The 10,692-nt window shown below is 40.5% G+C and overlaps 2 protein-coding genes across 3 annotated transcripts in view; one reads left to right on the forward strand and one right to left on the reverse strand.

Annotated features, from left to right (window-relative positions):
* Positions 1-1,451: 1,451 nt before the first annotated feature.
* On the forward strand, positions 1,452-4,550 carry LOC103358755 (uncharacterized protein C1orf43 homolog). Its single transcript, XM_008283850.1, has 7 exons — positions 1,452-1,766; positions 1,850-1,951; positions 2,054-2,162; positions 2,264-2,317; positions 2,889-3,055; positions 3,149-3,207; positions 3,842-4,550. Exons 1-7 carry the CDS (start codon positions 1,704-1,706, stop codon positions 4,047-4,049), a joined length of 762 nt encoding a protein of 253 aa, XP_008282072.1. The 5' UTR covers positions 1,452-1,703; the 3' UTR covers positions 4,050-4,550.
* A 94-nt stretch (positions 4,551-4,644) lies between these two features.
* tuft1b (tuftelin 1b) overlaps positions 4,645-10,692 on the reverse strand; it is a 26,211-nt gene continuing 20,163 nt past the window's right edge. For both annotated transcript variants that reach the window (XM_008283851.1, XM_008283852.1), the window contains exons 8-12: positions 8,578-8,801; positions 8,160-8,265; positions 7,783-7,866; positions 5,886-5,977; positions 4,645-5,768 (exon numbers count right to left, since the gene is read on the reverse strand). In XM_008283851.1, the coding sequence (XP_008282073.1) occupies positions 5,696-5,768; positions 5,886-5,977; positions 7,783-7,866; positions 8,160-8,265; positions 8,578-8,801 (579 nt within the window). In that variant the 3' untranslated portion in view covers positions 4,645-5,695. The remainder of the gene's footprint in view (positions 5,769-5,885; positions 5,978-7,782; positions 7,867-8,159; positions 8,266-8,577; positions 8,802-10,692) is intronic.

Raw genomic sequence — 10,692 nt, forward strand, 5'->3', positions numbered from 1 at the left:
TGCTGGAGACCGCACGGGCCCCAAACTCCTGAACACAGGAAAAGATCAAAAATAAGATAAGAAACAAACAAACAAAAAATCAAAAAGCATATAGCATTAAAATGATCAGCAGGATTGGATTTTATAATTAATGAACAAGATGAACGCTGAAGAAGTCAGAAATACAAATATGAGCAGAAATATGTACCATCAGAATATTAAAAAAAATAAAAAAAAAAAAAATGGAATATTTGATTTACAAGAGCCAAATCTGAATTGCAAGAACTGGATTTTAATTTTGAAAACTGAATATAAAGCTGAATTCAGTTTCAGTCTAATAAATTCAATTTCAAATGATGTGATTCAAAATATTTTTAAAATTCAGTTATTCAGTTTAAACAATACACATTCAAATGGTTTTATTCAAATTCAGTATTTAGTACAGTTATTCAAGATGCATAATACAATTTCTTTCTTAAAAAACAAACAAAAAAAAAAACAGTTATTAAAGTTAAAAGCTTCAAATTGGAATCATAACATTACAATATATTTTTTAATACAATTACTCTGGGCCAGAAATTCAAATGACGTGATTGTAATTACATTTTTAATACAATTATTCAAGTTGAACATTTACAGTTAAAATTCTATAATTCAAATGTGTTTTTTAAACACAGTTATTCAAGTTAAACAAAACAAAATCAAAGTATATAATTGAAATTCCTTTTGTTTTTGGCTCATGTTCTAAATATTAAAGGGGACATATCCCCTCCATCATCCCTGAAATTTATGCCTACAAGTAAGAATAAATTAGTTTTAAATCAAAATGTATTAAAATGTATGATTCTGTAGACTTGCTATATATGTCGTGTATAGACACACCATTCTGTAATAATACAAAAATATGTAATATACACATGCATAATAGAAATATTGTGATGTAGTGTAGACATGTAAGGACACTTGTATTATTTCACTGGTATTTACTTATTATTTTGTGTCAGCGATATTTCAGTTTCAACTTTGCCTTAATTGCTGTTATGTTGCCTTTTGAGTGTCCTGCTTTTAAAGATCTTTTTAAAAAGCTGCTGTATAAAGAAAAGTTATTATCCATATAAATATAAAAATAATGAAATGAATGAATGAAAAATACTTTATTTATCCCAGAAGGGAAATTCAATTCAATACGGCTACAATCAGGCAATTATATGGATGAAGTTCAGCATGAAACATCATAATCTAAAACTACTTATTGTGTTTGCATGTAATTTTGCACACAAGAAACTAAATATTACAAATCTAAACACAAAAACAAACAAAAAGTAGATAGTAATAGGTTTTATAGGTCCATAATAACTGTTCATAAAAAATGAAGCGTTTGCTGTGGCTTGTCCTCGTCATCCGGTTACTACGGTAATTTAGCGGTCGTAAATCAGCTGTCTCTGTCGCACTGTCGGCGCAAAGCTAACACAGGCTAAACTGCGTAATGAAGAGGAGTGTTAGCTCAGTACCTGAATTGTGTTTTTTCTTTCTAGAAGATTCTTTTCAAAATTGTCAACTGTTAGGTACCTGCTCGTGTGTACTGTAGTTGTGAATATTTATAATAGAAAAAATGAACAACCGACTGTTAGCTACCAAGCTAATGTAGCAAAATCAGGTAGGTTTATTTTGCTAGCTAGCTAACCGACCTGTGGATAAAGTGTACACACTGACAGACGGACAGCATGGCAGAATCATCGCCGTTGTCGGGAGTGAACGTTGTCTTGGTCATGGCTTATGGCAGTTTGGTGAGTAAGACGCTGTTTGGGCTGATAGCTGATATGAGGTCGTGTGGTTGTGACGTCCCTTAAACAGCTGGTTTTGTGTGCAGGTGTTCGTGCTGCTGTTCATCTTCGTCAAAAGGCAAATCATGCGTTTTGCAATGAGATCTCGCCGCGGACCCCATGCTCCTATTGGCCACAATGCACCCAAGGTGAGCTGAAACACCACTGTTACCATCAAAGTTACCTGTTGTGTTGTCAGGGGGCAGCAGATGCTCATGAGCCCTGTGTTTTCTCTCTGTGTTCATTTACAGGGTTTGAGGGAAGAGATTGACTCCAGGCTGTCTAAGGTCCAGGAGATCCGTTTTGAACCTCGTCTCCTGGCAGAAGAAGATGACAGGCTGAAGCGACAATCCCAAATTAGTATGTTACCTTTTCAGCCCATCTTGTTGTCAAACGGATCTCCTCTCAGCGTCTATTGTCCTTTTTCTATAATGTGACAAAATCCTGTTTGTGTTTCAAAGGTTGCTACAACTACCTGTACAGGATGAAAGCTCTGGATGCCATCCGTGACTCAGGTGAGACACAGCTGATTCCATGAAAGTCCATCCATCCATTGTATATACACTACTTAATCCTCACTTGGGTCTTGGGGGGCTGGAGTCTATCCCAGCTGACTCAGGGTGAAGGCAGGTTCACCTGGACAGGTAACCAGTCTATCACAGGGCTGCACTTAGAGACAGACAACCAAGCACACTCACATTCACACCTACAGACAATTTAGAATCACCAATTAACCTCAACATGTTAAGAGAACCCGGAGAGAACCCACGCTGCACGGGGAGAACATGGAGACTCCACGCAGAAAGATCCTGGGTGTCCTCACCAGGACGAGAACTGGTGACCTTCTTCCTGCGAGGCAATGGTGCTAACCACCGAGCCACCTTGCAGCCCTCTATTAAAGTCACACTCAATAATTCTCTCAAGTCCACTTAAGCTATTACCGCCCATAGAGAAGCAACAGCGAAAATAATTAGTATTTAATGTAATTATTAAACGTGGTTCACTTATGATTGCCGTCACATTTTTAATGCAGTGACTCAATGTGTCATGTTTGTTTCTTCCTTGTTGAACCTCTATGGATGATAGGAATCCCCCTGCAGGAGATAAGCCGCAGTCCCAGTGCCTTTACTGGACGCAGCTTCCGGAGCTGGTTGCTGGAGCTGCGCAACTCCCACTCTCTGATCAAGAGCAGCCGCAGCGCGCTTATCGATCGCTTGCTCGAAGGCTACGACAGCGCTCGCCATGGGACCGGGGTTGGTGTTTTTTAATGTCACCATAGCAGCTTATTCTAATGTGTAGAAGAGCTGTGTTGTTAGCTGCTGTAAGATTCTGACTTTTTGTTTCAGGTGTTTGGGGAAGCCGAGTTTCTTGAATACCAACAAGCTCTCAACGAACTGGCTGACGTGTAAGTGCCGCCCTGCTGGTCCAGACTTGAAACCGTTAATCGTTGTTGGAACAAGCATGGGTGTAGGTTCTGATTGAACAATAGGGACGCATTGTCTGTTTGCCGGTCTTCCTCCATAAAAATCTGAACATCCAGCACTCAGATTCCTGCATTCTTTGTGCACCTGTTTGGGCCTTTTTCTGTTTCATTGTGGTGCAAATGCTTTTATTTGTTTGAAGGCAATTACTAGATTCAGGCACAAGGTGACTAAATATAATGTAATGCAGTGAAGCTTTCAGGCGTTCTGCATTGCCTTCAAATAATTATTCTCCTCTAGATAAACATTTAATATTAGTCCTGCTGAGTCAACACACACATACAGCAGGGATTTAATCCTCTGTCCTCTTTTGTTTGGACAAATAACTTCTTTAAATGTGACACCTCAATGACAATGAATTTATTTGAATTAATTTTAATCTTACACATAAGCACAATCATACATTTTGTAGTAAAGATCTGCAGCAACTTTTAAATAAAATGCCCATGAATAGGATTAATTTGTGTCCTTGTATTAATGATACATTACATTTGTGAATTCCTTATGTCTTCCACAGTAAAGCTTTTGGTATAATCTGTTTCCTCTGCCCCCCCTCAGGGTCAAGGCCTATTCCAGCTCCACCAGCCTGGACCAGCATCACCAGTCTGCGGCGAAGGACTTGACCGGTTCTCCTGTCCGGAGCACGGCCTCCACCATCCAGGTCACCTACCTGCCCTCCACCGGCCAGCGCAGCAAGAGGCCCAAACACTTCCTGGAGCTCAAAAGTTTCAAAGACAACTACAACACGCTGGAGAGCACACTGTGAAATGAGGACCGTCAGAGCGTTTGTGTGGCGTGTGAGCGTGTAGCGTAATGATTACACAGTCTGCTGGGAAACAAGGGGTTGGAACAGACTGTACCTTCAAGTTCAGCTTTAAACCAGCAAATTTGTTTTGGGACGACTCCTTTAGTTCAGATGGAGAATTGTTTTTTTCCTCTTTTTTTATGGTGAAGCCCGTCTGTGTTCCACTGAGGCCTGTGGTCTTATTTTGGACCTAAATTATGTTCAGAGGACAGATATGATTGTTGCAAAGATCGCTAAGTTATTTTTGTAAAAACAGCAAAGTTCATTACACCTGGATTCAAATGGTCTTTTTTCCGCTCATTGGTCCAAATGTAAATATTACTGTAATTCTAAATATGTGTTTGTACAAATGTAACATATTTATGGTGATAATTTAATTTATTTAATTGATACTGGTTGGTTTGGATTTATGTGACGGTTGTACACGGTTGTGGTTTGAGATAAAAATCCTTCTTCTCTGCATATTCAGTGTCTGTAATATGTCCACTAGGTGGCAGTACAAGGTTACAGAGCAACACATGATCAAAGCTGTAAAACAGAACAACACATAAGCCAATTAAAACAAGTTTTTTCTTTTATTAGACTTAAATAAAACTGGACAAAGTCTACAATAACAGGACAAAGAATGAACTTCAGTGTATCTATCTACAATGTTCACAGTAAATGGTAACGTTATAAAAATGTTCATCCTGGTATTTTACAGAAAGAAAGAAAGAAAGTCCACACAAACAACAAATGATTACGTAAGATTATGAGTTAAATCAGCGTTTTTAAATATGCAGCCTTTACACGCAAACAGAAAATACAACGAGCACGTTGAGGCAACACTTGGCAGAGAAGACGAGAAGTTAAAGAGCCTCTAGAAAGCATTCGCCAGCACTACGCAAAGACGGTAGAATATATAAGTAACTTTTTCACTCTTGTATGTTTAACCTGCTCTAATGACAGCGAAAAATCTATTTAAGTTCAACATAAGTCATGTTTCGACCTTGACGCAGCTAACTGCATGCCTGCTATTGGCAATGTGGTGCAAAGCACTGAGGAATCTGACCCTGAACCCTGAAGGACTGACGTCCAGGAGGCCGTCGGTTGAAAACAACCCGCGATCGCTGAACACATCGTGATTATTTGCACATTTAATAATAATAATAATAATAATAACAATAGGAATTTGTAACTGACTTTCTTTGTACACTGACTTGGTGAAACAGCTTATTCAGATTCTGCAGAACCGGGGTCCAGCAGGGATTAGTACTGGACTCTTGCTACTGCCACTGCATCCTGAAGACATGCTGAGAAAGTACACAGATCTGTGTCCATGTAACATCGAAGATGTTCAGTAAAATTCTTTGCATTGCTTTTTCCTTGTGTCCTTTTTAGGATTTCTCCCAGATAACTGTTTTTCGCTGAGAAAAGGGATGTTGAACAGCATTAAAAGTAACTACAAGGTTCTAACAGGAGACCAACGTGCATGAGATCTGTTAAAAGAGGCTTTGTGTTTTTCTTTTTTTTGCTCACTGCAGGTCTACTTTATGTATACTGGTGGCTGGTTACACATATATTTACACAGTTTTTACTTCTGGTCATTCCTTTGGTAGTTGCGCCATTCAGGATTTGATCTCGATGACTTTGATGAACGGGAGGGCTTTGTTGGTCTGTGACGTCGGCGTCAGCGTTTTGCTGCACGAAAGAGAAAAATGACAAATCAAACAAAGGACGAGGCACGAGCTCAGCAGGACGGAATTAGCCGTGGGTTAGAAAATGAGCAGAAGTTGAAATGAAGACGCGATCGCTCACCTGTAGACAACCTCTGGCTTGTTCTCAGGAGACAGAGGTGGAGGCTCCTGGCCTGCCAGGAAGTACTCCATGTGGTCATGCATTTCTCTGTTCTGTAAACACAACGTGGTTAAAGGCATTAAAACGTGTCCTTTGGTTTTACTTTTCTGGTGCAAAAGCAGAGATAAAGACACTGTTTTCCAGTATTCACGGTAACATTTTAGCTCTTTGTCAGCTTGGAAAAGTGAAGGATGAAGCTTTTACGGTGGCCAGGAAGTGCAAAACAAATGTACAAACTCTCGAAACACTTTTACAAGTGAACTCAACCGGAAAGGGAATGTACCAACTCTGAGATTGAACCAGAAGTGGTGACGGGGAGCGGCCAATAAGAGCTGTTGTTGTCATTTATGGAGTTCATGGTGACCCAAGATGGACAGCGACAGAGTGATGTTTTGAGGTACACATGAGCCAATTAAAGTGGTTTTGTTTTTCGTGTGGTCAGTCTTTCGAATTTTTAAGGGGCTTGGACCAGACGGAAGATATGCTGCAGCAGTGCATCAGATATTTTAATGAGGGAACTCGTATGTTGTGATCGTAGACATGATGTCATGTTTACATGATGTTCACATCAGCTTGAGGTCTCTGAAAAGCAAACTGAATGAAGCCGGGTTGTGACCGTGTTAATCGACTCATGTGTGCCACAAAACGGGCAAAACATCACTCTGTCGCTGTCCATCTTGGGTCACCATGAACTCCATAAATGACAACAACAACTCTTACTGACTGCTCCCTGGTACCACTTCCGGTTCAATCCCAGAGTTGGTACATTCCCTTTCCGGCTGATTTTACTTGTAGAAGTGTTTCACCACTTGTAAATTTGTTTTGTACTTCCCGGCCACCGTAGGCTTTGGTTATCATATAGTTTTCTACTGTCAACAAATTCAATGAAAAGAACAAAACAACAGCTTTATTCCACCTCCCAACAGTCTGTTTGTGACACTCTGCTCCACATTTATTTGTTCCTAATGAAGATATCAATCTTTAAAGAGGGCTGTTTCATTATTAAAAAAAGGCTAAGTAGTTTTCTAACACATCTGGGGCCTGTGGTTCTTAATAAAAGGTACTCAAATGGGAGTAAATGGTGTATTTTATGTGGACTACTTTTCCCTGTGGATGAATACACATTCGGTGTGAGGCTTGACATGTAGTCTGACTCACCGGATGTAGGCTGCAGGTATCAACCTGCCTGTGACAGTTTTGTCTTTCACTTCTCCTTATCGGTTTGGTAACGATTTAAAAAATCCCCTTTACTAACGGCAACAGCCTCCAGGCTAGCAAGCTACCACACTGAAGAGATCACGTCATGAGGCAGCCCTGCTAGTTGAGCCATTTCAGTGACAGTGTTCATCTTCCTGCGTGGAAAAACATTCCACCTGTATTGATTCTGAGAAAACGCTGGAGCCACATCCCCTACGAAAATGGTGACATGAGCACTGCCAATAAAACAACGTGTCCCACTGAATGATGCAAATCTTTGGTAAACTAGGATTTTTCTTTTTTGGAGGTTGTGGTTTCCCGTAGCAGAGGTGTATTTAGAAAATGGTAACACACAGATAGGAGAAGTCTGAAAATGTGCAGTGAAAGTGGCTGGCTTAAACCTACATCGTGTGGATCAGACTACCCAGCAGACAACAGAGGCTTACAGGAATAAGCTACATCAGGTTGTTTTGGTCTATTAGGGTTTGTTAAAGATGAAAAAAAAAACATGCAATTTGCTGGCCTTTGCAGAAAAACTTCAGAAAACAAGATGCAAGTAGGTTATCCTAATGAAACCAGCAGTAAAAGTCTAAGTAGGAGAAAATAAAAAAGCCTTTAATGTATATATTTTTAATGAACGCAGCAATATGAAGCTCCTGACCTCGGCTTCCAGGAACGCCACCCGCTCCTCCAGATCCCTGATGACTCGGTCTCTCTCCTGGAGGACGGTCCGGGAGTTCTGCAGCTGAACAAACAAACACAAACAAACATGAGGAGGCGCTCAGGAGAAACGCTTTTCCTCCCCACCCAAGCAGATGCAGCATCACTTATTCATGACGAGCGAGATTTGTTTCACCGCACGTTTCCGCTTCGCTCCCCACCCTCGTCTTTGACGAATCAATTCTGCTTCATGTGTCCGCCTCCTCAAAATCTAATTTCCTCATTAATGGCTTCTTTTGTGGGCACCATGGAGCTCGTCTGCATTTTGTGTGCGTCACTTTGCACTTAAGAGCCGACCTGCTCGTGTGCCGTAAGTACCTGTTCAATCATGTGGCGGACTTTCCTCTGCTGACTCTTCAACATGTCGTCCAGGTGATGGATCTTCTCCTTCAGGACGGCCACCTCCTTCTCCAGCTCAGCACACCTGCAAACAAATATAGTAGACAATTCCATTTAAATTTATATGAAGTATTAAACCACTGATTAGTAGAAAAAGTTCCAAACAAGTTATTTTGAATTTTGACAAGAAGAAATGTTGGAAAGAAAGCTGATAGATAAAAAATTGAACACACTCACATTTAAAGATATATTTCTTTTATACTAAAGGATATTAAAGTGGAATTTAACTGCGTTACTTTCATTAAACCAACATCCAAACATATAAGATGCTGTATAGTGAGTTTTTTTTTTTTTTAAATAAACACAAAATCCTGTATTATTTTGTGTACCATCTCACCTTTTCTCACTCTCCTCCCCATCCTCTCTCTGTAACTTCAGCTGCAGCAGCTCCGCCTCCCCTGCAGCCAGCTTCTCTTTGAGGGTGCCGCTCTCGACCTCCATGCCCCCCAGCAGCCTCTGCAGCTCCTCCACCTGCTGATCCCTCTCCTCCGACCGCTCTTCCGCCTTCTGCAGCCGCTCCGACTGCTCAGCCAGACGGAGGCGATACTCAGCCGACTCCGCCTGCGAAGGGAAACAACGGAGTGAGAAACTGCTTTAGGGGGCGTCCAGAGATATCAAGGAGTGAAAGAAACACCTTTTTTTTTTAAAATGACAAGTTCAAGCTAGATAACAACAGAATATTCAAACCACTCTTCTGAAGGTTAATGCCCCTAAAATACTGTTATTAATCCCTACAATAACAAGTTCAAGCGGTGAAGTCTATAAAATGTGTAGAAGTTTTATTTAAAACATGTTTGATCGTCTGTTTTTTACCTAAGTGGACGTTTTTAAATAGAAACTTGGTGCCATTCCCAGATCTCTGCAGAAACTACAAAAAAACAAACAACAAAAACAACAAAACTACAAAAACAAAACTTAAGTTTAGGGTTCAAAGTTTTCTATATATTTTGGACATAATTCTATGTACAGTCTTAGCTATCTAAGTGGATATTATCAAGAATGATGGAGAAGATTAGGATGACTACATCTTCACGCTGTCTTTAATGGTCCTGCGATCAATGAAAAGCAGGAGAACGAGGTTGGGAGGAACGGTTAGGATGTATGGGAAAGGCTTTTTCTGTTTGTGTGCGTTTTTTTGTTGCTCTTCTCTATGTGCGCTGCCTTGGTTTATTATGTCAGGGGATTAGAGAGTGGGAGTGGAGTGGGTTGGTTGGAGAAAAGAACGGGATGTAGGGGAGAAAGACGATGTTGTGTTGTATCATGCTTTGCTGCTGTGACTATAATGATGCTTCCTTCTTTTTCTTAGACAAAGAATAAATGACTGCTCACAAAAAGCTAAACATTTTTACGCCCCTGTAGCACAGATGTTCCTGAAACTGTGCAGCATTGAAATGTCCCTCACTTAGCTGCATGTGCTGTATGTTAGCAGGACAACTTAAACCTTTTTATTTCTTATTCGTAAATGAATCCAACTTTTACAGGATGGTAACTCTAAAAAGGCTTTAGTCAAGTAAAATCATCCATCCATCATCTATACACCGCTTAATCCTCACTTAGAGACAGACAACCAAGCACACTCACATTCACACCTACGGACAATTTACAATCACCAATTAACCTCAATATGTTTTTGGGGGGAAGCTGGAGAACCCGGAGAGAACCCACGCTGCACGGGGAGAACATGGAGACTCCATGCAGAAAGATCCCGGGTGTCCTCACCAGGACGCCAACCAGTGACCTTCTAGCTGCGAGGCAATGATGCTAACCACCGAGACACCTAGCAGCCCCAAACTAAATCAAATATACTCAAATTACTGTCCTCTAAGTTAAGTTGCATTTTGCATTCGTTTCCATCCAGACATGACCTTTCAGATATAAAATGTCATCACTTAATCAGTTTATACTTTTATACTTGTGCGAACTTTGACCTCCGAGGCATTAAAAACCTGGGGTGTGTTCTAATGCTGATAACATTATACTGCATAATATGACAGGAAAAGATGCCAACTGTAGTCTACTAAAACTACCCAGACGTCCTACTGCACTACATCCGGTTGGATTTCTCAACATGCAAGTCGGCATGTTTACTGGTCACAGTCATCTCTGCAGTTACGTCACATACAGTGTACAGTATGAACAAGCTCGAGCCACCGACAGCCCATAAATGGCTCATTCAGACTTGAAGTAAAAGCTGCATTTTAATGGTGAAGCATGTCCCAATTAAACTGTACGTACTTTATAAGGGCAGTTACAGTGTTTGCAGTAGTGAAAAGAAAACGTTTGTGATTTCGAATGTCTGAGAAAGCGGTTTGTGTGCTGAAATCCCATAATGCAGTGCAAAAAGGACAAGAAAAAGCTGCTCAAAAATGTGAACTAACTATGGAGGAGCTTAAGGAAAACATTAAAAAACAAATAATTGCTGTTCTTCCTCTTATTTCAGTGTAATTCGCAG

This window comes from Stegastes partitus, unplaced genomic scaffold, assembly GCF_000690725.1.
Source record: "Stegastes partitus isolate 25-593 unplaced genomic scaffold, Stegastes_partitus-1.0.2 Scaffold329, whole genome shotgun sequence".
Classification (NCBI taxonomy): Eukaryota; Metazoa; Chordata; class Actinopteri; family Pomacentridae; genus Stegastes; species Stegastes partitus.